Source organism: Mesoplodon bidens (genome assembly GCF_964165515.1).
Source record: "Mesoplodon bidens genome assembly, chromosome: 19".
Lineage (NCBI taxonomy): Eukaryota > Metazoa > Chordata > Mammalia > Artiodactyla > Ziphiidae > Mesoplodon > Mesoplodon bidens.
This window is the reverse complement of record NC_138179.1, coordinates 43,662,313-43,687,884: the sequence shown is the minus strand read 5'-3', so window position 1 is coordinate 43,687,884 and position 25,572 is coordinate 43,662,313. Positions and strand designations below refer to the sequence as shown.

The 25,572-nt window shown below is 63.7% G+C and overlaps 1 protein-coding gene across 4 annotated transcripts in view; it reads right to left on the bottom strand.

Annotated features, from left to right (window-relative positions):
• Positions 1-481: 481 nt before the first annotated feature.
• BAHCC1 (BAH domain and coiled-coil containing 1) overlaps positions 482-25,572 on the bottom strand; it is a 56,198-nt gene continuing 31,107 nt past the window's right edge. Inside the window, exons 4-27 of one of the 4 annotated variants that reach the window (XM_081219696.1) lie at positions 21,639-23,384; positions 21,241-21,349; positions 20,718-20,926; positions 20,407-20,565; positions 19,948-20,162; positions 19,439-19,769; positions 17,520-18,359; positions 13,364-13,563; positions 13,088-13,224; positions 12,343-12,453; positions 10,023-10,143; positions 8,880-9,175; positions 7,926-8,104; positions 7,525-7,826; positions 7,190-7,297; positions 6,962-7,103; positions 6,763-6,877; positions 6,586-6,661; positions 6,348-6,456; positions 5,490-5,609; positions 5,147-5,323; positions 3,853-5,039; positions 3,453-3,689; positions 482-2,842 (exon numbers count right to left, since the gene is read on the bottom strand). In XM_081219696.1, coding sequence (XP_081075822.1) covers positions 2,633-2,842; positions 3,453-3,689; positions 3,853-5,039; positions 5,147-5,323; positions 5,490-5,609; positions 6,348-6,456; positions 6,586-6,661; positions 6,763-6,877; positions 6,962-7,103; positions 7,190-7,297; positions 7,525-7,826; positions 7,926-8,104; positions 8,880-9,175; positions 10,023-10,143; positions 12,343-12,453; positions 13,088-13,224; positions 13,364-13,563; positions 17,520-18,359; positions 19,439-19,769; positions 19,948-20,162; positions 20,407-20,565; positions 20,718-20,926; positions 21,241-21,349; positions 21,639-23,384 — 7,436 coding nt within the window. In that variant the 3' untranslated portion in view covers positions 482-2,632. The remainder of the gene's footprint in view (positions 2,843-3,452; positions 3,690-3,852; positions 5,040-5,146; positions 5,324-5,489; positions 5,610-6,347; positions 6,457-6,585; positions 6,662-6,762; positions 6,878-6,961; positions 7,104-7,189; positions 7,298-7,524; positions 7,827-7,925; positions 8,105-8,879; positions 9,176-10,022; positions 10,144-12,342; positions 12,454-13,087; positions 13,225-13,363; positions 13,564-17,519; positions 18,360-19,438; positions 19,770-19,947; positions 20,163-20,406; positions 20,566-20,717; positions 20,927-21,240; positions 21,350-21,638; positions 23,385-25,572) is intronic. The other 3 variants (XM_081219697.1, XM_081219699.1, XM_081219698.1) reach the window with 3 other exon arrangements.

The window sequence follows — 25,572 nt, the reverse complement described above, 5'->3', positions numbered from 1 at the left end:
CTGCACAGCTGAAAATGTTTCTCAAATGAGTAAATTCATGCCTTCCTTGAGGAGGGCGTCTGCTGTCTGGTCTGCACAGACCCCTCCCCTGCACTTTGGGGACCACCCTTCCTCCTGTGTCTGTGCCCTCCACTCCTCCCCTCCAGGGGCACCCGGCCTGGCCACATGGACTGGTTCAGGCTGAACATCTCACCCACCATGGGGGAGATCTACTAAGATAAGGGACCCTCATCCTGGGGGGTTTCAAAGGCCAAGGCCACCCCAAAATCATTCTGGTTGCATGTGCCTCTCACGGGCCCAGCACCCCAAGGGGCTCTGCTTGGCTGCCGCAGCTGAGGTAGGCCTGACCCAGATGTCCCAGTCCCTCATCTGCTGAGACCCTAGCCTCTGGGGCCTCCAGGGAGTCCCCATGGGACACGCACACGGACACTGGGGTGAAGTTAGGATTCCGGACCACTGAAAACCTGCACAGTAGTTCATATATTTATTCTTAAGCAAGTTATCAATAAAAAATTTAATACTAAAATGCCTTTACATAGAGTTTGCTGTTCATAAAACCTTTGTATTTTTTTTGTTTGTTTTTAGTGTTTACATTGAAAAAAAAATTCAGCCATCCTCTTAGTTTACACATTTACAAGAGTCGTGCTTTTGCCAGGTTTAACCATGGTGGGAGGGGCCGCGCTGTCCGCACGCACACGGACAGAGGGGGATGGGAAGAGAAAAGCAAAGGACAAAAATCCATGGACTAGGGAGAAGAACCAATGGGAGGGCGGGAGGCCAAGAAAAGGCTGCCTGTTCGTTTGCTCCTGCCTCGGTGCTTGGGGTTGGAAGTAGCCTCAGGTTCTAACTTCTGTGGTTGGGCCTTCCCCACACATGCCTTGGCACTGGCCGCGTCGCTCCACAGCATCTTCCCACTTCCCCAGCCGCCAGCAGGACCTCAGCCGCCTCTCCAGGACGACCACCAGGAATGAAATATTGCACTCGAGCCGAGACAAAGTGGAGAGTTGGGGTGGGAGAAGAAAACTGGGGTGCAGGGGAACCCCTCCCTGTCCCTATACTTCCCGTGGAGCCACCAGGAGCGGGGGAGGGGTGATCTCCTGGTTGGAAAGAAAAAGGGGCCCGGGCACCCACTGACATCCCTTATTTCCCAGGTACCTGGCCTGTGTCTGTGGGTCACACAAGAGCCCGTCCTAAGGAGCAGTGGCTAACTTGGGGGGCTTTCCTGGGGCTCCCATTGTGGCCAGGGGAGACTTAGTGTGGTGAGACACGGGAGCATGTGGCCCTCAGTGCGTATTTTCGGGGACAAGGGCTGCTGGGCCATGGGTCTGGCTTGCCCTGCTTGTCCCTGTTGGCCTCAGGAGAAGTGAAGGTGTGATGAGTTCTCCAGGGTTATGGGGGCGTGCTGAGTGTCTGGGACACCCACACGGCACAATGGTAGCCAGGGCGCTGGGCAGAGGGCTGCTCTGTGCACCCGAGGCTGGGTTGTAGGCAGGAGGGAACCCTGCTCTGTGTCCCAAGCACTAGCCTGCCAGGCCAGCGGCCCTGCCAAGTGGCCGCAGGAAAGTCCCAGAAACCTCCACATGAGCTGGCGTGGGCCAGTTCCTTCCTTGCTCTGAGTGAAGGCTGGACAAGCTGGCCATTGAGACGGAAATCAGAAATAACTTGGAACGTTCAGGAAATAAAATCAAAACATCACTTTTTCTTATCGATAGTTTAAAATATTTGTTCATTTTTGCTTTGTTTTAAACAGAGGTAAGATACATACATGGCTGCTGTCACGCTCTCGGGCTGGGGAGCCTGCTTCTGGCATCCCTTCTCTCCCCGAGGGACGCTCATCATCAAACCCACCCCCCCAATCCTTTTTTTCCCAGGAGATGAATTAAAAGGAAATAAACTTGAGTGTGACTTCCATCTTTGACAGTCCCCCCAAGATATCAACAGGTGTAACCTAGGGTCCTGTCCGACCTCTCCTGTGCCCTCCGGCCCCCCTGCCCCCACCCCCAGCTGCCTCTGTCGTCACAGACGCCCCAGTTGGAACTCAGCTAGGCTGAGGAAAACAGTGCATTTTCAAAGAAACCCCCCCAGAACAAAATCTCTACACACACACACATACATAGACACACACACACACACTCACGCACGCATACCCTCGTTACGCGTGTGAGGAAAAAAAATCCTTTTCGGCTTTTTTTCCATAAAACTTTCCCGCAGAAATACAATATTTACATAGAGAAATAAATAGACAACACACCTGATTTCTGCTTTCCCTGGTGGGAGACGGTCGGAGGTACTAGGGAAAATATGGCTTGGATTCTAATCTCTCGTGAACTGCCGATGTGGGAAAACAGAGAGGGCCGGTAGGTCCCAGTTGGGGCACAGCTGACCCTCCGCAGCAGACGGATGGAACTGGGTTCTGATGCCCAAAAGCTCTCTCTCTTTCCAGGGGAAATAATAAAAAAGCCTGGATCTTGCCTTGGTGGGTTTGCATATTTGCTCAGACCTGCCCCTCTGAGGTGTGGGCCAGCCTCCCGCTTGGAGGCATGGGGCTGGGTCCTCACGTCCTCACGTCCCCGTGGCTCTGGCGCTGGGCATGGCGGGGCAGGTGGGTCACCTGCAGCCGGTCTGTGCAGGCTCAGCACAGGATGGGCACACCATCGGCCGTCACCAGGCGCCCGGTGGTGGGGTCGTAGGTGCCCGCCAGGTAGTAGAGGTCCCGCCGGTCCTGGTACTTGCGGCTCCGTGTCATCTGCTCATACTGCTCGCGCCCCACTACCTGGCACTTGTGGGAGATGGTCTGCACGTCGTTCTCATCCTCGTGGCAGGACTGGTACAGTGCGTTCTGCTGGGGGAGGGGGGCGAGGAGCGCTCGGCGTCAGGTCTGCCCTTGGCCAGCGCACCCCACCCGACCTGGGACCCTCAGTTCTGGATACGCTCTTAACTGTGTGGCCGGGGTCTGCGCCCGGACCCCCAGCAGGCTGGCAGAATTGGAGAAACACTTGTTTCTGCACCGTCTGCAAACATGGTTCTCAGGGAAGACTGGAGAGTGAGCTGGGGGCATTTTCTGTCTTGGGTTGACCCTGGGAGGCAGGGATCAGAGGGCCCGTGGTGGGGGACATGGGCTGCTGAGGGCAGGTGCTACAGGCTGCTGTGGGCCACAGCCCCCCACAAGGTGAAACTGTCACCCTTTGCATGGGGAGCCACAAAGGCCCAGCTGGGGAGGGATCCAGGTGGCCTGGCTCTGGGGCCTGAGCCCTCAGCCGTGTTACTCCCTGTGGGGCCCATGGCACCCTTGGGCCGGGAGGCCTTGAGGTGTGGGAACCGGGGGCGAGGGATGTCCATAGATGACCACTCCCCTTCTGGCTGCTGGTGCCAGTTGCTGAGATACCCCTTCCCAGGCCCCCCACTCTGAGCCTGCCCACACCCCCAAACCTCCTGCCCACCCCAGGCCCCACCTTCCCGTCGCTCTGCCGCTTCCCCAGCTTGGTCTCCTCTGGGTGGTAGAACCACTTGACCTTCACCACCATGTTGCTGCCCCACGACTCCCACATGCTCTCGATGCGGCCGATGTAGGGCAGGTTGGGCCGCCCAGCCGACAGGAAGACGGCACAGTCCCCGATGCGAAGCGTCTCCTTGCCCCGGACGATGGCCTTGTAGAACAGCTTCCTGGCCTTCCCCTTCATGCCGCGTCTCTGTAGGAGACAGCCGGGGGCAGAGGGCGGTGAGGACAGGAGCCTCGGGGACAGGCGGCGGGCAGGGGACACAGGACAGAATGACAGAGACAGACGCAGAGAGTGTGTAGGAGAGACAGATGGTGTGTCTTGTGTGTAAGTGTGCATGGTTGGGCCCACCTACCTGTGTGGGGTTCCCCGACCACTTCCAGAGCTGCCGGGCGGGCAGGAAGGCTGAGATCTTTGGCCGGTTTTCCACGGAGGGCAGCCGCTGCCTCCGGGACAGCTCTTTGGCTTTGGAGAAGCTCAGGGCCTCCTTGCGCTTGAGCCTGGGTCTGCCACTGCTGGGGCCCGCCCCCACGCCCCCACCGGCCACCGCAGCCCTGGACAGGAAGCAGCGCTGGGCGTGCGGGTGTGGGCCAGCCCCCTTGGAGCGCAGGGCCTCGGGCTGGGCCAGGAGGGTGGGCACCGGGTGGGTGAGGCAGGTCTGCAGCAGCAGGGCTGGGTCCTCCTCGTCTGAGCTGTAGGAGGAGCCCTCGTCATCCGAGGAGCAGAGGCTGGAGGTGGACAGGGAGCCCGAGGAGGAGGAGGTGGACGAGCCCGAGGAGGAGGAGGACACGGAAAGGCGGGCGAGGAAGCGGGAGGGCACGCCGGGGGCCAGGCCAGGCCCGTCCTCTTCCTCGTCCGAGTAGGAGCTGTGGCAGTCACTGTCGCAGGGCAGCGGGTACTCGGCCTGGCCTGCGAACTTGCGCAGTGCCAGCCCCATGGGCAGCGGGTGGACAGGCGACCGCCCCTTCCTGTCCTTGCCCACGAGGGCCGGGTGCCCATAGCTGGGGCTGGGCAGGGGCCTCCCTGGCCTGGGCCCCACATCCTTGTCACCTGCGTGCAGCGCCTTGCAGTTCTTGCTCTTGGGGGAGGTCACGCCCTCGTGGTCCAGCTTGACCAGGAACTCGCCGCCCGCCCGCCGCCGCCCACCCTTCTCGGCCTCCGCCCGCTCAGCCTTCTTGGCCCGCAGCAGCTTGTGGGCACCTCCGGGCAGGCCGGGCCCGGCCCCGCCGACAAAGGGAGCGTAGGAGCTGGCCAGGCTGCTGAAGGAGTCGGCGCGGAAGCCGTTGCCAAACACGGGAGCAGCCACGCTGTGGACGGGGAACAGCGCCTCGCGGGCCCGCAGCTTCTTGGTGCCGCCGTTGAGCTGGAAGAGGTCCTGCAGCACGCCCGGCCCCTTGCCACCTGCTGCGGCCGTGGCCACCGCCTTCCGCTTGGTCTGCGCCACCGCTGACCAGCTCAGCAGCGGGCTGCCCCGGCGGCCCAGGAAGTGGTCTGAGGCCCCCGCGGAGGGCTTGGTACCAGAGGCCAGGAGCTCCGCTTTGCCTGGGGAGAGGCCAGGGAGAGTCAAGAGGAACTACCTGCCCGCCCCTTCTGGCCCCCCACTCCCGAGAGTGCCTCCCCACCCGACGTCCCCGCAGTCCCGCGAGTACCAGCTTTGTCTTTGCCTACGGATTTCTTCCCGGGGGTCTTTGAGGCTTCAGGGCCATCATGTGCCTTGGGAGACAGGCTGGGAGCGGTGGCCTCACCAGGTGGGGGTGCCTCGCAGGAAGATTTCTTGGTCCTTCGGCAGCTGCTGGACACCAGCAGGGCTGGCGAAGGCTCTGTGCCTGCAGAGTGGACCAGTGGCCTCAGCGCTGTGCTGCCAGGGTGGCCGCCTCCCCTTGCTCCCTCCTTGGGAGACTGTCTGGACCCAGGGGAGGCCCAGCCCGACTCCAGCCATAGGGGCTGACCCAGAAAGGTAAGGACCCCACGCTGGAGGGCCCTGGGGCTCACACTGGATCTTGAAGTCCGGAGGCAGCAGCCTGATGTTGGAGACGGCGATGTGGCCAGTGTCCCCATCGTCAAACTCCACCACCACGGAGTCCAGGTCCTCTTCCTCATCACTGGAGGCGCCTGGAGACAGGGCCCACCTGAGCACAGGGCCCTCTGCTCGGGGCCCACGGGGTTCTCCCTGGTGGCCGGGTGGCCGGGATGGGAGGATGACAGGATGGGCTCCGTAGTGCCTGACAGATGATGCTGGGATATTCTGCTCCCTGATCACATTTGACCTTGGAGCTGCCAGGGCAGCTGGGAGCAGCCTGCCTCCCCTCCACCTCCCGGAGTGCGGCCGGAGAGGCAATATTAGCGCCATCCGTCACACGCATCCCAGGGCACACTCACGGGGACGCGGGGCCCCGACCTCCCCCTACGCACACGCGCATGTATGCAAACACATGCCTGGTTGAGGCCTGCCCGCCCACCTGCCCCCGCACCTGTCAGACCGCAGGGTCCCCACATCCTGTGCCTGGGGGAGGGGGCAAAAGGATTTACCCCAGGAAAGCTGGTGCCCAGGTGCCCAGTTTATAACCCTCAGGTCTGGGGCTCTGGGGCCCCTTCTCTGCTAGGCCTTCTGGACAGCTAGAGGCTCCACCCTGTCCTCACCCCAGGTCCCACCCTCGCCTTTTCCTGGCGACCAGGGAGCTGATGTTATCATCTGCTCTGTCTGACCCACTCCGGCTTGGGAAGCAGGGCTGGCGGGAGGCCCTCCTTGAGAGACAGGGTCCCCTCCCTGGCACTCGGGTCTCTCATGTGCAGCTTCGCCTAAGGGGAGGGGCTGATGGGCCTCCCTGGGGGTCCTTGGGCGGGGCTTACCTCGCACTACGCTGCCTGGGTACAGGCAGCGGGACTTCTGGCTCCAGTAGGCACAGACCCTCGTGCCGGGCGGGAGGTACCTGCTGGACTGTGGCCGGACATCAAGAACCTGCGGGACCCCCAAGCGGGGGCGGCGGCCGTGAGTGGGTAGGGCTGGCCAAGGGGTGCCCGGGAGGGGCTGGGTGCAGCCAGGCCCACCTCCCTGGGGTGGTGAGCCGAGCGGGGGCTGTCCCCTCACCGCCTCCTGCAGCAGCTGCTCCAGTGAGTAGATCCTCTGCCGGTTGCCTCTCTCACCCTCGATGACGATGCTGTAGCTGAGGGGCATGGGTAGGGGAGCATGAGACAGGCCTGCGCATCCACCACCTCCCGCTCAGGCCTCAGCCCACATCCCTCCCTGCGCACGCCCAGGCCTTACATGTCGGGGGGCTGCAGGGTCCTGACGCTGCCCGCGTAGAGCAGACTGTCCTCTTTGGGTATGAGCACGGGCAGCCCGTCCTGTAGGTCCTCCTTGTGGATGGTGCATGAGCGTGCTGTGGAGATGGGGGTGTCAGCATCTGGCCCCCATCCGCCCACTGCTGGCCCCAGACGCTCAGCGTCCCCCCCCGGCCGCTCACCCAAGGCGGCGCTCTGCTCGGCACTCAGGGGGCCACTGGCCTCCTCCTCCTCCTCCTCTGAGAGGCTGCTGCTGTCTTCAAACTCAAAGTCATCCTCCACCGCGAAGCTCTCCAGCAGCCGGCTCACCGCCTGGCCCTTGCCCTGGGGGGCCAGAAGTGTCAGTTCTCTTGGGAGGGGCAGGAGAGGTCAGGGCTGGCTGGGCCCCAAGGTCGGGGTGAGGATGCTACCTGTTTGCCGGCAGCCTTGGTTTTCACCTTGCCCGCTTTCCTGCCCCTCCCCAGGATGGCCTTGGCGTTGCGGGGCGACAGGGCGATGGACAGGGCCCCGTTCTTCCGCTGTCGGAGGGGAGGGGCTGAGGTGAGGGTGGCACCAGCCTTCCTGCCCCCAGCCTGACCATGGCGTGACTCAGGCTGACCCTGAGTGTGACCCTGAATATGAGTCCCAGAGCGTGACTTGGTGTAGCAAGTAGAGGAAAAGAGTGGAGTAAATGTCCCCGAAGGCCTTTCACATCTGGCACCCACCCTGCCGGGCCCAGGACCCTGGGGTGCCCACTGGCCCTCACCCGCAGCCCTGGCTGGAGCACCGTGCTCTTGCGCGTGGCTCTCTTGAGGCGCTCACTGGCCAGCCTGCTGCCCTCCTCGTGGCAGGTGAAGGCCCGGGTGGGGCTACAGAGGGCTTCCCTGCCGGGTGTGGCCCCCGGCTCTGCCCGCAGGCTGCCCTTGGCCTTGCCCTTGGCTTTCTTCTTGCTGGGCCCACCTGGGGGCCTGCGCCCCGGGGCCTGCTCCAGCTTGCTGCCCACCTTGGCCTTCACCGTCCTCCTCTTGACCTTGACCTCACTCTCAGGGCTGGACAGGCGGCAGGCCCCTGGGGAGGGAGGGAGGGAAGCCGTCGCAGGAGCCCCAGCTGCCTGCTGGGGCCCTCATCGGCCAGGCCTGCCCCAGCCCGCCCTCACCCCCTGGGTACCTAGCAAGCCCTGCCTCTCCTTCTTCTTCTTGGCCTTCTGGTTGGCCTCCATCTTGACCACGGAGGAGGGTGAGGGCCCCAGCACGGCCACGCGGGCCCCAGCGTGCAGTGCCAGCCCGGGCTCCTTGGGGGGTGCCTCTGTTTCCAACAGACCCTCACAGTTTTCACTGTCCGAGCCGCTGCCTGGGGAGAGGCGGGTGGTCCAGGTGATCTGGCATCAGAGCAGTGCCATTTTGGGGTGGGGTCGGGGGAGCGGATCATTCGCATGTATGGATATGTGTTGGGGGCTGAGTGGAGCCCGCCATTGCCATCCCGGGGCTGCTTCGAGGGCAGGCACCTGGGCCAGGTGTCCAGGTGAGGGTGTTTGGATCAGAAAGGAGAAGGGGCTGCCTCTCTGACCTCCCTTTTTCTGCCTGTTTTCCTTTCTTATGCGCTGGGCAGTGGAGCACCCACCTTGCAGGGCTGGGGATCCCCTTCCCCAGGGCAGCCCCTTCCCCTCCCTCGTCCCCCTGCCAGATGCCCTCCTGTTTCCTGCTTCCTCTTCCCTCCCTTTGTTCTTTCTCAGGCGGGACCTGGGGGAGGGGGCAGGGGCTGGCAGGGAGGAAGCATCTATTTTTCCAGGCTACTGTTTCTGGACATGTGTGTTTGCTGGGGGCCAGATAACCCCTCCAGGTCACCCGGCCGGACACTGCAGGAAGGCAGGCTGGAGCAGGCAGAAGGGCTATTTTTAGCCCCTCTTTCCAGGATGCATCCAGCAGCCTCTCTTCTCCCTGTGGCCCCCCGTGTGGGGGTGGGGCATGGAGAACCCATCCTGGGCCAGTTGAGAGGTTCTCCCCTGTCCGGCATACGCAATGAGCCTGACCAGGCTCTGATGGCTGTCCCAGCTCCCGCCCACCCGCTCCCCCAGCCTCCAGTGACCGTGGAGGTCCTGGCTGTGCTGCTCAGACCAACAACTTGCCTGCCTCATGTGTTGCGGCCGCTGCCGGCTGGGCTGGGAACTTAGGTGTCTCCCTGCCAGCAACGCCACCATCCGGCTGTGGGTGCCGGGCTGCCCCAGACACCTTGGCGCTCTTGGCTCCTGACAGCTTCTTCCGGATGCGACCCCCTGGGGTCGCCTCCTTCCGCCGGAAGGGGCCGAGGCTGGTGGGCAGCCCCTTGCTCTTGACCTTCGGCTTCAGCTGGGCTACCTTGTGGGCCACTGCAGATGCCAGGTCGCCCTGACCACTGCTCTTCTTGCACCGAACCTTCTCCTGTAAATGGGCAGGTGGAGGCTGCAGTCACCGGGTCCCCCACCCTGAGCCACGGCCCTGCGACCTTCGGCCTCCCCTCTGCCAGTGCTGGGCTTGGAAAGTGGCACTTTGCTGGCCTTGGCCTCCAAAATGCCTGAGAGGGAGTATGGCTCCGGGGCACAGGGCCTGCCCACTGGAGCCTAAACTTGTGCCTGTCCTGTCCCCCATTTCACAGCCTCCCCGGATGGCCCAGCCTACTCAGCTTGGCAGAGGGAGGCCAAGGGCCCCAGTGTTTGTCATGTCCTAGAGAGAAGGACCAGCCTCCTGCTCTGGGAGGGACAGGAAAAGTGACAACAGACTCAGACCCACCTCTCACCTGTCCCTCCCAGGACCCTAGAATAGGTGAGGGGTGGGAGGCACCCACTGCACTGAGAAGGAATGGGGTGCTGGCACCCCTGGGGAAGCCTGTCCCAAGGGAAGGGCAGTGCCCTTGGTCCACCTACTACACCAGGTATGCACCTGACCTGGTGGACATCGTGGGCCCTCCCTCCCGAAAAGTCTTCCTGTGACCTATGATAACTGTGTGTTCCTTTCCTCCCGCTGGAGTGAGCAGAGGGAGGGGAGGTGTCATGGAGCATAACCAGCCCCGGGTCCTACCTGCGGCTTCAGAGGCTCGCCTCTGTGTGAGGCACATGAAGCTCACTGGACCCTGTCTGCTCATCTGAGCAGTGGGGCCCCAGCTGGATGGTGGCACGGGGCAGGGCGGGGTAGCAGTGTTTGGCCTGGGGCTGGTCTACCGCCTGCCCCCTGTCCTGTCCATCTGACATCCTGCACCCGGGCTTGAGGGTGAGGCTGCTGTGGGACTCACCGCACATGCGGGTTGCAGGCCCACGTAGGCGCCCTTCTCCAGCCGGCCTCGCTTCTTTGAGGGCTCATCATCGCCGCCCCGCAGCTCGGTGCACAGCAGGCTCAGGCTGGACCGCACTGCCCTGAGAGCACGGGGGGGCGCAGGTCACACCTGGGCACCTGGGCCTTGTCCCCAAGACAGTCCCTGTGGCGGCAGCCAGGGCACCGCGGTGGGTCGTGTGGTGCAGCTGCATGTCTGGGAGACCTACTTGCCCCTGTAAGGGCCCTGCTTCTTTCCCAGCCAAGGCTGTGCCCCTGGGCCAGTCTCCTCTAAGCACACAGAGCTGCTGGGAGGCCAGGGGGGCCAAGCCAGTGCTGAGCCCCCCGGCACCCGCTACCTAGCTAGCCCCCTCTGCCCACTGACTGGGGAGGGGCAGCCCAGTGCTCAGGAGCCAGGGCTCTGTGGCCAGCTGGGTCACTGTGTGACCTGGGATGTGGCCTCAGTCTATCTACCTGGAAAATGGGGATCTTTAAATTGTGCCTCTCTGCAAGGCTGGGGTGGGATCATGTTGGCCTTTGCACTCACCAAGGTCACTTAGTGAGTGCAAAGGCCAGCAGCTACCGCAGTTAGGAACAAAGAGGGCATCAGGAGAGGCCCCTGAGAAAGGGATCCACCCCAAGCATCTTTGCCACTGCCAGGAAGAGGATGTGGGGGACAGCAGCCAGAGGAACTCGTGCCCAGGCTCTGCCTCCTAGCCCCCAGGGACCCCCAGTGCTGGGCTCAGACCCCTCAGAGCTTTGTCCCCTGCCCTCAATTCTCCGTCTCAAAGGAGAAACTCTGCACTCCCCACCCAGCTCCCAGATGGGGCCCTGGAAGCTCCTGACTCTGAGCCTGTTTCCCTGTGTCCCACAGGTGTGAGGCTGGGAGCTTGGCTGCCTGTCCTTTGCCAGACAGGGGCTGGGGGCTGGGCCTCTCACCTACTCCCTCCCTTACCCACATAGCATTAATGCAAATGAGTCACAGATGGAGGCTGAGGGCCCTGGCCTGGCCCTGGCCTTGTGCGGCCAGACGTCAACTTTTACCTTCCTGCCCAGAGAGGCCAGGCAGGAAGCTGGCCCGGAACCATGCTTGGCCCCCGGGCCTTGGCCCTCCCACTTCCTGCCTGGGCCCAACTGTCAGCAGCTACTGAAGGGCAGGGGCCCCACAGAGGGATGGAGAGTGGGTAGGAGCCTGAGATGGGGAGAGGGTGGGAGGGAACCCCGATCCTTAGGAAGGGAGGGCCCTGGCCTTGGTTTCCTTCCCAGTCTAGCCAGGGCCTGTTTTCTCAGGTCAGTGGAGAAAGTGGCCACAATGCAAGCACCAGGATGGGGCTTCCAGGGTCAGGCAGGGGCTTGGCGCCAGGCAGGCTCGAGCAAAGCATGGCGCAGCTTTGCCGGGAGCTCCCCAACAGGGCCCCCTGCCAGGCCCTGGTCTTAGCCAGCAGCCCCTACAGTTCCGGCTGGTCCTCAAAGGGAGGCCCCTGGAGCCCCCGCCGGGTGACACCTGGGCAGGGCGGAGGGACAGCCTGGGGCGGCCCCCCAGCCATATGGTGCATCCCCTCCCCGCCCACAGCAGCCTACGCGAACTCCCCTCCCTGTAACCTTCTCCGCGTTTGCTAATGTTTTGTGACATAAAGCCCTGAGATTAATTTTTTGCCTCTGTCTTAATTGAAGGAACCATTTAGTGCCGATTTAACTATTATTACCAAATCATCAGGATTGATGCAGTGCGCACACGCCGCGCCAATCGTGTTTGGAGGAGCTTGAGGATTTATGCAAATGGGCCTGCCGGGAGAGGCAATTTGTAGCCGAGAAGGACAATTATACCAGGCCCGGGAGTGCGCCAATGACTGCGCCGGGCGGGTAATGGATAATAACCGCGCGCCGACAGCCGTGCACAGCACCGCAGCGTGACCAACGACTCTATACGGTGCAGATAAAGAGGCTTTTACGCAACGCCGCCTCGCACTCGTGGGGCCGGGCTGGGGCCGGGGCCTGGCAGGAGAGATGCCACGGCCCCGGCCGGCCACGGCCAGGTGCGTGGAGCTGGTGTGGCCACGCCCCAGGCCCGGGGTGGGGGGGGCTTGTCTGCTACGGGCTCAGTGCCCCAGACGCTCCCCACCGCGGCTGGCCCGGGGTTCTGGGTCTTCAGGAAAAGCTGTGAGGGAGGCCCAGAGGCCACGGAAGCCAGAGAGGAGCCCAGCCCCCACTGCCCGGGCCTCAAGGGCACCTGGGCCAGCCCAGCGCCAATGAGTAACCTCCGGCCCCAGGCACCCCACGGGGCCCACGCATGCAAGACTCACTTGACTTTCTTGCCTTCGCTGGGTCGCAGGGTAGGCAGCAAGCTGGAGTATTTGCGCTTCCGTGGCCGGCCGGGCCCTCGCCTGGCGGGGCTCCGCGAGCTCTCGTCTCTCCTGGGAGCCACAGGAGGGGCGGTCAGAGGCTGACGCCTGTCCTGGCTCCCTGACAGGGGTCCAGGAGAGGGCAATGCCCTTGAGGGCTGTGGCGGGGGGCGGGCCCTCCCAAGATTTGGCGGGAGCCTGGTCCCCAAACAGAGGGCAAGGCTGAGCCAGCGTCCCCGCTGCCCCCACCATCCCTGCTTCCCAGTTCCAGCCGTCCTGCACACTCCGGTCAGGTGAGCTCTCCACGCTGCTACGGCAACTTTAGGCGTTCCCTCCACCCTCCCACGCCCCAATCCTGCCCCGGCCTCCCAGCCCCGGCTCAGACACCACTATTCTCACCCTTTGTCCCCCTATCATGAGGACCGGCCTCTGCCTTGCACCAGTCTCTGTTGGGTGGTTCTTCCACCCCCCCACTCTCCCTTGGTTTCTCTGCTGAGTGAACGCCTCAACCTTCCACTACCTCTGGGGACCCTCCCAGGCCCCCACTTCTGGCCCAACTCAGCTCAGTACACACAGGTTGACCTCTGCCCACAAGGCGGTGGCCCTGGGCTGGGCTGTGCCCACATCTGCCCCAGTGCCTGAACTGGGGGTGTCTCCCCAAGCCATGTTCCAGCCCTCCCCACCCCACTGCCAGCCTGGGCCATACTCATGGTCATGCCTGCGCTGCAGCCGGGCCAGTTCCCGCTGCTTCTCCTTGTAGCGCCTCTGCAACTCCGCCAGCTGCACGCGCATCTCTACCTCCTGCGTGTCCAGCCGGTCGATGGCAGCCTTCAGTGAGCATACCTAGTAGGCAGGGGCACAGGAGCCTGGTGAGCCCAGCTAGGGGACCAAGATGGGGTGGGTAGCTGGCCAGTCTGGACACTTGAGGCCTCCCCCAGGTCACGGCACTGGGCAGTGGAGGCGACCAGGGCCCCCCACTCACAGGCTTGGTCTTGGGTGTCCAGGTGTCCTTGCGCTGCAGGATCTGCATACGGGGGGTGAGCGTGGGTGCCCTGCAGGAGTCGGCAGTGGGGGGCTGGGCCAAGGAGGCGGGGCCGTCCAGGCCAGCAGCCTCTACCAGGGACCAGGCTGAGGCCAGCGTGGCCAGGCGCTGCAGGTTGAAGGCTAGCATATCCTCCTCCTCTGCGGGGGACACGAGGGTCAGTGTGTGTGCAAGAGGCTCTTGATGTCAGCCTGCAGCTCAGCACAGCCCACACTACTCCCTCCTCCCCATGTACCCCCCCTCCCACCCCCAGACGCCCGGAGGCAGCCGGACTCCCTGAGACATGCAGAGTGAGACGGCCCGGAACAATGAGATGGGCACCTAGCACTTGCCTCCGCTCTGGGTGGGAGAGATGTCACCCTTGGTTACTGTGGGCCAGGCCAGTTGGGATGGCACACGTCCTCAGGACAGTGCCCGAACCATTTGGGCATGTGGCTTGTTATGCTCTTAACAGAAGCTGCCTTGCATTTTTGCCCTCTTCCAGATCCATGAAAACCTGGAGTGTCATAGCGGTAGTGGGTGGGGAGGGATGGCCCAGTGCAGCGTCAGAGCCGAGCCAGTGGAGGGCAGTGTCCATCCAGGGGATAGGCCTGGAGTGGAGACTTGGGACTGAGTGCAACCACGGGGAGAGGGTGGTGGCAGAAATGGGGGTTGGGCATGCACAGGTGGGCTGATCCTACGAGGAGCTACAGCTGGGGAAGGAACCAGCCAGGATGAGCCCTGTGGGGTCAGACAGGGTGCCTAGAGCTGGAGGTGTCAGTGGGCAGTCGTGATTTCTAGAACACACAGCCAGCTCTGCCCTCTGAGAAGGCCTGAGAGCAGCAACACCCCAGTAGCAACGAGCACACCTAGCACCCTGAACTTGGCTTCTAAAATTCTCTGAGGAAAGGAACTGGGCTCCTTGGAGAAATGGCTGATTCCAGGGACTGGGAGGTTCGGGGTGAGCTGGGAACACAGGAAGTTCTCAGAGGATGATCCAGCTGAAGGGGCCAAATCTGAGACAATTCAATCACCAAAATTAAATAGTGACAGTGACAAATTATAACGGATTGAAGTGAATAAAAATCCACAAGTCACACTGATATAGATAAATGAATCCAATGTTTGAAGAGGAAGGGATATCACACCATTTCAAAGTCCATCCCCATGAAATACTTAGTAACTACAAAAGGGGAAGTGCCCACCCACCCTCAGTAATGGGACAAAGCACAGGTGGACACCGGAAGTTCAACCCTCTGTACGCAGAGCTGGGTCAAGGCCAGAGGTGGGTTGCTGGGTCAAAGGTGCCCTGGGAAGGTGGGGGAGGTGCTGAGGGGGCTTTCTCCTCCCACCTCCAGCTGGGGCAGGGATATCTGCAAGCCCCATTTCAGCTAAAAGTTCCACAGGGTCTCCTCGTCTCTTGGGGTCACTGTGACTGCTAGGAAGCCCCTCTGTTCCTCCCTGAAGCCCCCCCACCGGCCCCCACTCCTCAGGCTAAGCCTGCTGAGACTGCAAAGTCCTGCAGGGTGAGCTCTGCGAGGGGATGGTGGGCTCGGGGAGATGGCAGGGGTGGAGGTGCTGCTGGGCTCTTCTCTGGCCTCCAAACAACAACCTGCCTTGCTCTCTGGTTCAGGGAGCTGTGTGGCAGACAATAACAGCCCCACCCCCAGGCCTCCGGGGTCTGTAATCCCTGTCCCGGGAGAGACGTAGGGCCGGGCTGTCCAGGCAGATTGAGGGCTCCACAGGCACAGAAGAGGGCCAAGGCTTGGACTTCGCCCAACCAGCCAGGCCGGTAGAAGCTGTCGGGGCCAGGAGAAGGTGGGAGGAGGGGTGCAGGTCAGCAGGGCAGTTCAAAAGGTGGGTCTGGGATCTTGACTCACCTAAACCAGGTGGGTCACTCAGGAACAAGGGGCAACCATACTCCGGAAGGGACAGGGCCTGGCCTTCCCAAAATTCCAGGGTGGATGGGAAGCCCAGTGGGCACCATGCCCCCCAGTGGCCCCTCCAAATGCAGAGTGGGGCATTTTGGGTGTCTTGAGGATGGGCCCTTGCAGGCAGGCCCTACCATCCACGCCAGCCAAGTGAATGGCCAGAGAAGTGTCCGACTCCCTCCCACCCCAGGGCTCCATCTGGGGCCTGAGTCCCTGCCCCCCTGTGACGGAGGTCCGCGGGCTGGGCAGCCTGCCCACTGAGCTCCCTGGACTTGAGCCCAGGTGGGGGATAAGCCAGGGCCCTGCGGCCAAGTCCTACTGGTGGGGGGTGTGAAGGCTCTGGATGACCACATCAGTGAGGGTGGGGCTGGCCCCAGCCTGGGAGCAAAGAGCCCGGGACCCGAACACCAGCTCCACTTGGCCCGGCTACGGGAGTTGGGGGCCGTGTCACCTTTCAGAACCTGGTTACCTCCTCACCCCCACTTCTCAGGGGCCGCCACCTGGCCTTTCACCAGCTCTGCCTAGCCTGGGAGGTACTTCAGCGGGTCTCCTCTGGGAGGAAGGGGCAGGAAGCCCCAATGTCCCTCTGGATCTTTACCCCTCTCCCCTCTGTACCGTGGCCTGTTCCCGAGATGGTCTTCTCCCGCCTTCTCTCTCTGTGAGTCCTGCCTTTTGCTCAGAAAATGAGCTGATTTTCTAAGTAATTTCAGGCAAAGCAGTCACTGAGCTTGTAGGGAACAGCTCTAGAGCTGAGAGGCTGCGCAGACGGGCCAATTAACTGGGACAGAGGGAGGGTGGGGGCCTGGGAGCAGCAGGAGGGGAGGGTGAAGGCCTGAGGGCTCCAAGAGGGGAGGGCGGGGGTCTTGGGAGAAACAGGAGGGGAGGGGAGGTTTGAAGGTTCCAGAAGGGAAGGGTGGGGTGGAGACCCAGCAGTGGCAGCAGGGCCTGGTCTGGGCTGGCAGCTGCAATACCCACAATGGGACACACGTGGTCTACACGTGAGCATCCATTCAATGAATGGGCACGGGTCCAGTAGGCATTCACATGCACAGACCGGTGGCCACACACACGGCGCCCGGCATCCCACTCAGTGCACCCTCACGCCAGCCACACTCACACGGTGGCTCTGGGCAGCAAGGCCCTGACTGGGGCAGCCCCGCCTCATGCTACAGCTCCAAGCGAGGCCCTCCCAGGGTTCCTGACCGGCAAGGGCTCCCCGGCTTACTCTCTTTAGCACAGTGGTGGCCCCTCTGGTCAGACAAGAGAGGAGTGACACAGAGACCTTCAGGGAAATTAACTTTACAAGAACCTTCCCATATCTCCACGCAGCACAAGAGGTGCTGGCGGCTGGCAGTGGGCAGTGGAGAGCTTCACGCGGTGGGAAAACGAGTGGGCCAGCTGAGGACTTCGTTGGGTTCTTTCTATAAATATCAACAGGGCGCAAAGCCTGGCTGGGGGTGCTCCCCCCACCCCCCGAGGGGTTCCAGCAGGGAGGGCCTGGGAGGGGTCCCTGTGGGGGACCTAAGTGCTAGAGAGGCCTAAGGAAACACCTGGCCCTTGGGCTCTGGTCCGAGTCAGGGCGGCACCAGCCCTGGGCTGGCACCCTGGGGACCTTGGGCAGGGTGCAGGGAGCCCAGGAGCATCTTGTCCCACAGGTCAGCCCCAAGGCCTAGTGAGGCTGAGGGGGACGTGGGGGGGTGCCACCTCCCCAGGGCCTGGGAGGCGAGGGCTGCCACGTCCTGAGCTGGGCCCCGTGCAGGCTAGGTTTGGAAGCTGCAGAACCCAAGGAGGTGAAAGCTTATAGTGAGAGCGCCATCTTTCCTATCCGCTTCCTGGCTGTGAGGCCGTAGTTTAGTGACCTGACCCCCCCCACCCCCACCCCCGTGGGCCTTGGCATCCTTGTGTGTAAACTGGAGACACCCTCAAGCCCCTTCAGGGCATCGTGAATATCCACAGCCACCTTTCTGACACCATCGTCAGGGTGCAGTCCTGGCCCTGAGGCCCTACCCCATGGCTCATCCTGCAGCCAGGGTTGGGGGTAACACCACGTGGGCACACCTGCCTGGTTTCCTGACAAGGGGCCACATTGTGGGGACAACGTAGCAGGGCTGAAGGCCACTGGCCGGCTGACCCTGAGCCTATGCCCAAGGGTCCAGCTCCTGGGGCTCCGGAGGGATGGGGCTTACCTTGCAGGTCTGGCTCAGTCCTCTGCTGCTGGATTTCCAGGTCGGCCAGCTCGCTGAGCAGGGCAATGCCATGAATCCCTGAGCTACGGGGCAGGGGAGCAGTGCTGGGTGGCCCAGGGTCAGTGGGGGGCTGAGGGTCCAGTGGGCTGACAGCGGGCAGATCCCCCAGGTTGACGGTGGCTGCCACCAGGGCGTCCAGACCCGGCAGCTCCCTGGGCGGCTGGCTGTTGTCGGGAGTCAACCCCCGGTCCTCCTCCTCCTCCTCCTCCTCCAGCTCGGCCTCCTTGAACTTGGCCGCCTCCTCCGCCTCTGCTTCTGCAGGGGCCTGCTGCTTGCCCGGCTTGGCCTGATCCAGGGCACCCAGGCTCCTTGCTTGCTGCTCCATGGCCTGGGGGCTGGCCCCCAACGAGGGCCCCTGCTCTCCCTCCTCCCGCCCCTCCTCTATGGTCCTCTCCTCTTGGGCCCCTCCCTGAGTAGAATCAGCCTGGCCAGTGGCCTCAGGGCCCCCTCCCTCGAGGAGGGCCCCGCACCGCAGTTCTCGCAGCCCCTCCAGTGGGCTGGGGTCCGCTGCCTTCCCCGGGGGTCCCCGCTCAGCAGGGTGGGGGTGTGCGGCAAGGTCCTGGGTGGCCTCCCTGGCCCCTGAGGGCAGCCCAGGCTCCTCCAGGTTCTGGGGGCTGTGTGGGCCCAGCTCCCCGGGTGGGAACGTCCTGGCCAGCTCAGGCTGGGCCCCTGGCGGGGCGGTTTGCATAGTTTCGGGGTCCGAGAGGTCAGATGAGTGCACAATGCGGGGCAGGGAGAAGCCCGAGCCGGCCGCAGGGCACGTGTATCCGGGAGGCAGGTCTGCAAAAGAGGGCGCTGTCAGGAGGGAGCAGCTGGGGGTGAGGGTGACCTCAAACACCTCAGACCCACACCTGGCGGGGACGGTCCCCAGCCAACCGTCTGCCTGTGAAACGTGTGAGGCAGGAATGGGGACGTGGTATGTTGAGGGGGGCAGCAGGGGAGCACCGGGTGCAGGAGGGGAAGCCCCCAGGCCCTCCTCCTTGGCCAGGACAGCTGCGCGCTCCTCAGCTCCTGCCACTGCCTCGGGGTGGGGGTGGGGTCCATGGCGGTCCCTGGAGGCCATCTCTGGTATGTGTGGTGTGGCTAACCAGAAAAGGGGGATTTTAAAACAAGATACTTGAATCAGGGCTTTCCCTGAACCAGAACGAGCTGGCAGCCTGTCGGAGGCATTATGCCCCATTAACTACAATAAAAGAAAAAAAAAAAAGGAAAAAAACTAAAAAAAAAAAAACCCAACAACCTCGGATGGCTTCAGCCTCCTTCTTCTGGAACTGGGACGAATTTTATGTTCGCCACACGGGCTTCCCGTGTACACTCTCAGCCTAATTCAGCAAGAGTCAAATAGCTGTGGAGGAGCTGGGGGGCGGAGGGTGGGAGGGCGGCTGCAGAGGCCGAGGCTGGGCCTGGACCCTCCACCACAGGCTGCCTCTCCTTGCCTTGGGCCCAAGTGGTGGCATTTGGGGCCCTGACAGTGAGGATGAGCTCCCTTGCCCAGCTTCGTGGCTGCGGCCCTGGGGTCCTGCCACTGTCCCCGGCAGGCCAGGCGCTTCCTTATCCACAAGGCTCCAGTGCCAGCCGGCTGGGCCTGACCTTCATCCTGCCCCATCTGCCAGGGGCGGGGGCCCTGAGTGCCTTCCCTATGGGTCCCCCAGAAGGACTGTGGAGAAGAAGGAAGAGAAAGAGCAAGGGGACAGGCGACCTTGCCCCAGGCCCTATTGGCGGGACTGGGTCGGTGAGGGCACCCCTGAAGGTGCCAAGCCAGGCAGCCCTGCCCCCCATTCAGCTCTGCCCATCAGACAGGTGACAGGCCTGAGTGGAAGGGGGCAGGCCGAGGCCAGCCCAGTGCCGCCCGCTCTCACCTGGTTCCAATGTCTTGAGGTCGGCTCCGGGCCGCTGGCCCTCCCCACTCTTCTCCTCGGCGCTGGGCAGCTTGGAGCCTGGCCCGGGGCTGCCGGTGGGGCAGACGGATAAAGTGCACGGGGCGCCGGGATGCGGCGGTGGTGTAGGGCAGCTGGCCGGGGGCTTCGGGGCGGGAGAGTGGCAGCAGGGTGATAGCTTGGCAGGGCCTGCGGTGGCGGGTGAGGGGGTGCCCTTGGCCGTGGGGGTTAAGGCAACTGGCTTGTGGGTGGACTTCAAGGCCTTCTCCTGGGTGGGCGCCTCCAGCTCCAGGTGGTGGTCCTCAGGCTTCTGCTGTTGGGTTGGGGCAGAGGCTCAGTCCGGCTGGGCCCCCTGCTCAGGACATCACATCAGTGTGGGGCAGGGGTGGGGGGAGTGTGCAGTGGGGACTCCTGGGCCAGGCCAGGTTGCAGCAGAGAGGCAGCCAGCAGTGCCCTGGGTCCCAGCTGGGTGTGGCCGAGGGGGCAGGTACCTGGAATTGGGTGGCCCGCTGCAGCTCCAGAGCCTGAGTGGCCCGCTGCTGCCGCTGCTGCTGCTGCTGCTGCTGCTGCTGGGCGTAGAGCTCCTGCTGCCGTAGGAACTGGGACCGCGAGTAGACAGGGAGCTGGCCTGGGTGCTGCATGTGGGAGGCAGGGCCCCGGCCCCCATACATGGGGGGCCACAGTGAAGCCTGGTCCATGACATCAGCTGTGGGCCGGGCCAAAGGGCTCGTCAGCCCCGGCGGGGACAGGGCGCTGGGCTACATCCCAGCCACCGAGCTGGCCTCTGTCAGCCCTCACCTCCCGCTCGACCGCCTCGCACCTGCCTCCCGGGCTCTGACCGGGTGCCTGCCTCCCTGTCCCTTCCCCAACCCCCGTGGGGGGCTGCTCCCTTCCTCAGATCCACTTCTGACAACCGCACATGCAAACAGCCTGGCCCGGGAGGCCCTTACCAAGCGCATGGGGGGCTGCGTGGGGCGTGGGTTCAGAAGGCAGGATGACGAGCTGTGTGGGGGCGTCCTGGGAGAGGGGGAAGACGGGGGGCATGGTGCCAGGCACGGACGCAGGGAAGCCGGGGGGCAGGTTCTGGTGCAGGGCAGGGTGCCCGAGGCCTGGGGAGACAGGGTACTGAGGTCAGGCAGTGCGGGGCAGGAAGCAGGGCTCCAGGCTGAGGGCTGTCAGCCCCAGGCCAGCAATGACCACCGCGCCCGGCCAGGACTCTTGTCCTGCTCCATGCACCCCTACCTGCCCTCAGAGCACTGACCGTAGGAATGTCCCCCCATCCACAAGGAGGGGCTGCGGGTGCGGGGCAGCCAGGGGGGGTGGGCAGGGTGGGGATGGGGGGCTGGGTCCCCGCCCAGCTGGCTGCTCTGCAGGGAGGAGCCCCCGGCGATCATGAGATGGGGGGCCAGGTCTCCAGGGCAGCCGCTTGACGGGTGGATCCGGGCGAACTCCACGAGGTCCTTGTTGTCCCTGTACGTCACGGGGGATGGGTGGGGGCTCAGCACAGCTGCCACCCCTGGCCCAGCTCCTCCACCTCACCCCTCGGGGTCACGCTCAGCGCCAGAGGTATCTGTCCCAGCAGCGGTCCCCCAGCAGAGGGGGAGTTAGCAGAACTCCCTCCAACAGGGACAGAAACCCCAGCAAAGCCTGGGGTGGGTGCACAGCTGTGCCTGAGACAAGCCACAAAACCTGACACAGCGGCCACTTAATCCCACACGGCACTATCGGGTGAGCCCAGAGGCATGGCCCGGACCCCACCCCGAAGGCTGCAGCCCGGTTCTTACTGCAGCAGCAGCTCACGGCCAGCGAGCCCCAGGCGGTCCTCACACAGGCGCACCCTTTCCTCCTCGGCCTCCAGGTCCAGAGCGTGGGTGGAGCGGGGTCCACTGCCAGCTGCACAGGTTAGAGATGGTAGAAAGGGGCGAGGGTTGGGGCGGCCAGGGAGCCAGCAGCTAAAGCAAGCAGGAACCCTACTTCGAGCTGGGGGGCTGACGAACTAAGAGAAGGTCTCCTGCCCCGTGGCCCTCACAGGGAAGGGGCGGGGCAGGGCAGGGCAGCCCTGGGAGGGCCTGGAGACATGGGGAGGTGATGGGCGCACCTGAGCCCTGAGAGCCTCAGGTGCACGGATGAGGGCAGGTCAGCAACACGGCCCCACGCCTCCCTCTCTGTGGAGGGGCCATACCTTTGAAGGCGGGGGCTGCCCGGCCCTGCCGCCCTGTGTTGGCACTGTAGGCTGACTCCGCCCGGCTCACCGTGTCCTTCTGCCGGGCCAAGGCCACCGCAATGCCCACAGGCGGCTGCCGCACCTCCCCATCGCCATGCGGAGCATCGTGCTCTCGGCTTCGGGCACAGTCGGGCCTTTCCATGTCGCCGGGGGCCTGGCCCGTGCCCTTGGAGGCTGGGAACTTCCCGTCCTGCTGGGCACAGCTGGCCTTCAGGCCCCCCAGGCCCACGAAGGGCACCTTCTGGCCAACGACCAGTGCTTGGTTGCTGTACTTGAGCAGGTTCTTCATGGCCGAGACCTCGTCAGGTGGGGCGGGCAGGTCCTGAGGCAGGAGGGCGGCCTGCTGCAGGGTGCCGCCAAAGGGGTCCAGGTAGGCGCCAGCCTTGCACTCCTCGCTCATGGCCACGGTGGCCCCCTGGCCCGACTGGACACTCCACGGGGGCGGGGGCGGCCCGCCGTAGCCCAGAGACGCCAGCTCCAGAGACTTGCGCTTGGCCTCGGCCCCGCTGCCCCCTGGCTCTACCTCGGGGGCCACCAAGTGCTGCTGATGCCGGATGCGAGCCACCTTCTGGGCCCCGGGGGTGCCCACAGGGGTCTCCTTGCTGGCAGTCTTGTCTAAAGTGCAGCAGGCCTGGGTGACTTTCCCGCCCAACGGGTCCTGGTGACTTGGCCGGGCACAGTCCTGTGAGGAGGCGGGTAACTCAAAGTAGCCGCTTTTGTCCAGACCTGCTTTGGGGAGCCCCGGGAAGGGGGCCTCGGGGCCTGCGCCGTCCAGGTACTCCAGGCCCTTCAGCCGGGGGTTGAGGGCCGCCTCGAAGCTCCCGGGCCGCCGCTCGCCCTTGCCCTCGGCCTTCAGGTGGGCATAGGAGACCCCATAAAGCGCAGCACGGTCAGGCCCTGCAGCCCCATCCAGGTGCCGGTCCTTGCCCTCACCCGCCACGGCACAGGCCTCGGCCACCTGCAATGGGCGGCTCTTGTCGGCCAGGTGTCCCACGGAAGGCACGAAGGTGGGCCCGCTGGCCTTCGGGTCCCGGAGGACTTTGTCCTGCAGGGGGCAGAGCCCATCCGGGCCCCCATGCAGCTGCAGGCAGGGGAAGGAGCCGGCGGCTGTGCTGAGGGGTGGGGGCGGCCCGGCAGGCAGGCCAGACGGCACCGTGTAGGGCACGGCGTGGTGCAGCACCTGCCTCCGCTCCAGGCACTCGCCGAAGGCTGGCCCAGGCTCCACGGGGCCGGCTGCCTCCTTGGTGCAGCGTCCAGAGGCCGGCACGCCCACACCCGGCCGCCCCAGCACACCCCCCGCGCAGCTGGCCAGCGTGGACCTGCCCAGCTCACCGTCGAGCACCTTGGTGTTGAGAAGGCAGGAGGCCAGGTGCTTGGGGCGGCCCTCGCAGGCACCCCGGGCCACGCCACCCTCCTTGCAGTGCGAGTCCCCTGGTACGGGCAGCACCAGCTTGTGCCGCCCCCTGACGACGTCCTCCTCCACCGCCGGCCGCTCCTTGCCCTCGGCCGCCTTGCCGGCTTTCTCTTTGCCCATGAGGAAGCGGTCGAACTCCTTGGCGCCCTTCTGCAGGTGGCCGGCCTCGCCCCGGTCGCGGCTGCAGGAGCCGATGGGGTGGCCGGGGGCGGCCCGGGCCACGCTGGGGAAGTTGTGGTTGGCGGGCAGGAGCGTGGGCTGGGGCGGCAGGTTGCGCAGGTAGAAGTTATCTGTGTGCCAAGTGAGCTGAGGTCACCGGGAAGCCCGGGGCAGGGGCTGGAGGGCTCAGTGCCCCCAGGACACTGCCAGGTGCCTCCCCACTGCCAGCTGACACCGACCCACTGGTACTTTCTGAGGAAGGTTTATAACTGTAAAATACACGGGACGTAAACATCACCACTTTAACCATTTTTAAGTGTGCCGTTCAGTGGTAATTAGTACACTCGTGTGATGCAGTTTCACCGCTGTCCATCTCCAGAATTCTTCATCGTCCCAATCTGAAGCTCTGTCCCCATTAAACACTGACTCCCCGTGCCCCAGAGGTTCTGACTTATGTTCAGCCCCTAGGAGACGTGAGCTGCAAAGAGCCCAGCCCTTGTGCCCAGCTGTACCCGTGGAGATTAGTGAAGGGAAGCCAGGAGCGGGTGGCAGTGTGCCCTGACCAGAGCCATGGGGTGAGGTCTGGGGCCACGGGCATCTCACCCAATCCCACACGATGCTGGGGGAGTGTAAACTGGTTGGGTCTTTACAAACAGCCGTCAGAACCTTAAAAGCTACGGAGGCTGTGGGCTCATAGTTGGGGAATGGCTAAGTGGACAGCATGTGGTGTGATGTGGTCACTACATGCCCAGCCACGTGGAGAGTTGTCTGAGAGACGCCCCTGCAAGCACGACCGTGCGCTGTGGACAGCAAAGTGGACAGCATTTAGTAGCCCCCTGTAAGTGCTAAGACCCCCAGGAGGAAGTGAGGCCCAGGGCAGGTATGTGTCTGAGAAGGGGCCGGGTGTGAAGGACCCGGCCCACCTACCTCCTGAATACCCTGGGAGGCCCCCAGCCAGGCTGGGGGGCTAGGATGATCATTTAAAGAAAGGAAAATGGTCCCAGATGGCCGTCCCCACCTAGTCCACTATGCGCTCTCAATGCCTCTGCAGCTCTGGGCCCATCCAGCTTGGGTGGGTGGTAGGTGTACCCCCAGCTCCCTGCGCTGGGCCATGGCTTGCTGTCCAGCATGGGCCCTCAACCTGGGGTGCCTTGCTCTCTACCTGGGTCCCCAGCCAGCCCTGGGGACACCCATAGCTCCCTAAGCCTGTCTCTGGGGACCCTGGGGGGCCAACCCCATCTACACCCAGCTGGCGCCCTGGATGGCATGGAGCAGAGAGGGAACAAAAGAAACATTTGGAACTTGTAAAACTGTCCTGAGTCATGTAACTTACGTGTCAATTTCCTGCTAATTAAAGCAAGGGGGAAGAGTGTAGCTAAACCTAATTAGCTCCATTTCCAAAACCAAAGTGTTCTTGGGTGGGGCTCTACCACAACACTCTGAAAGCCAGAGGCCACCAGCCAGTGCTCCTGGAAGCCAGTGGCCCACACCCTGGAGGGGGTCCCTAGCTCTGGGTCCGATTTCTGGGGCTGGGACCACCTGCTTGCTCCTGACAAGCACTGTCAAAATAGCAGCACACATCGGGGCTGATGTGGGAGTTTGAGGTACTCAGCCCGAGGCCTGCGGGGGGTTGTCCTCTGGGCAGCAGTGCACCTGGCCTCCAACCCCGAGGAGACTTGGTTCCCTGGGAGCGTCCAGCGTCTGTCCATACCCTTGATGGGGCTGGGGAGCTCTCCTGGCCCTGTCTGTAGGCAGGGTCTTACTTGCACCAATCAAAGCTGGCCAGCCCTGGGCTGGGCCAAGGCCTTCCACAGCCTCCACTGCCCTGCCTGGACAAAGATGCAAGATGGGCTCCAGGACACAGACAAGCTGAGGTCGCAGAGTGGGAGGCTGTGAGAAGGGGCTGGGGAAGGCGGTGGAAGGGCAGGAGGGCTGGCCACAGACCCGCCCCCCACCTGCCTCGCAGGGTCACCTCTCTGGGGTCCCCTTCCTCCCATGAGACCCTTCAGGATTCTCTCCTGCTTAGCTGCCACCTGAAGCCTACCCCCACTCAGAGCCCTGATCCTGGGGCTCCTTGGGCTCCCCGGAGCTGCTTCTGTCCTTATCCACCCTCCTTACCCGGGTGGTCCCTCTCCTTGGCCTGGGTCAACCTCTTAACCCGCCTCTCTGGCGCTGACCCCCCACCATGAATGTCCAGTCACCCCCTGGGAAGGCAGGTCCCCCAGTCCCTCTGCATGGAAGCTGAACTCACCCCTCCCCTCTGAACTGCTCCTCTGCAGGTGCGCCGCCCTCCTACAGCCTGGGCCATAAATGGGGGGT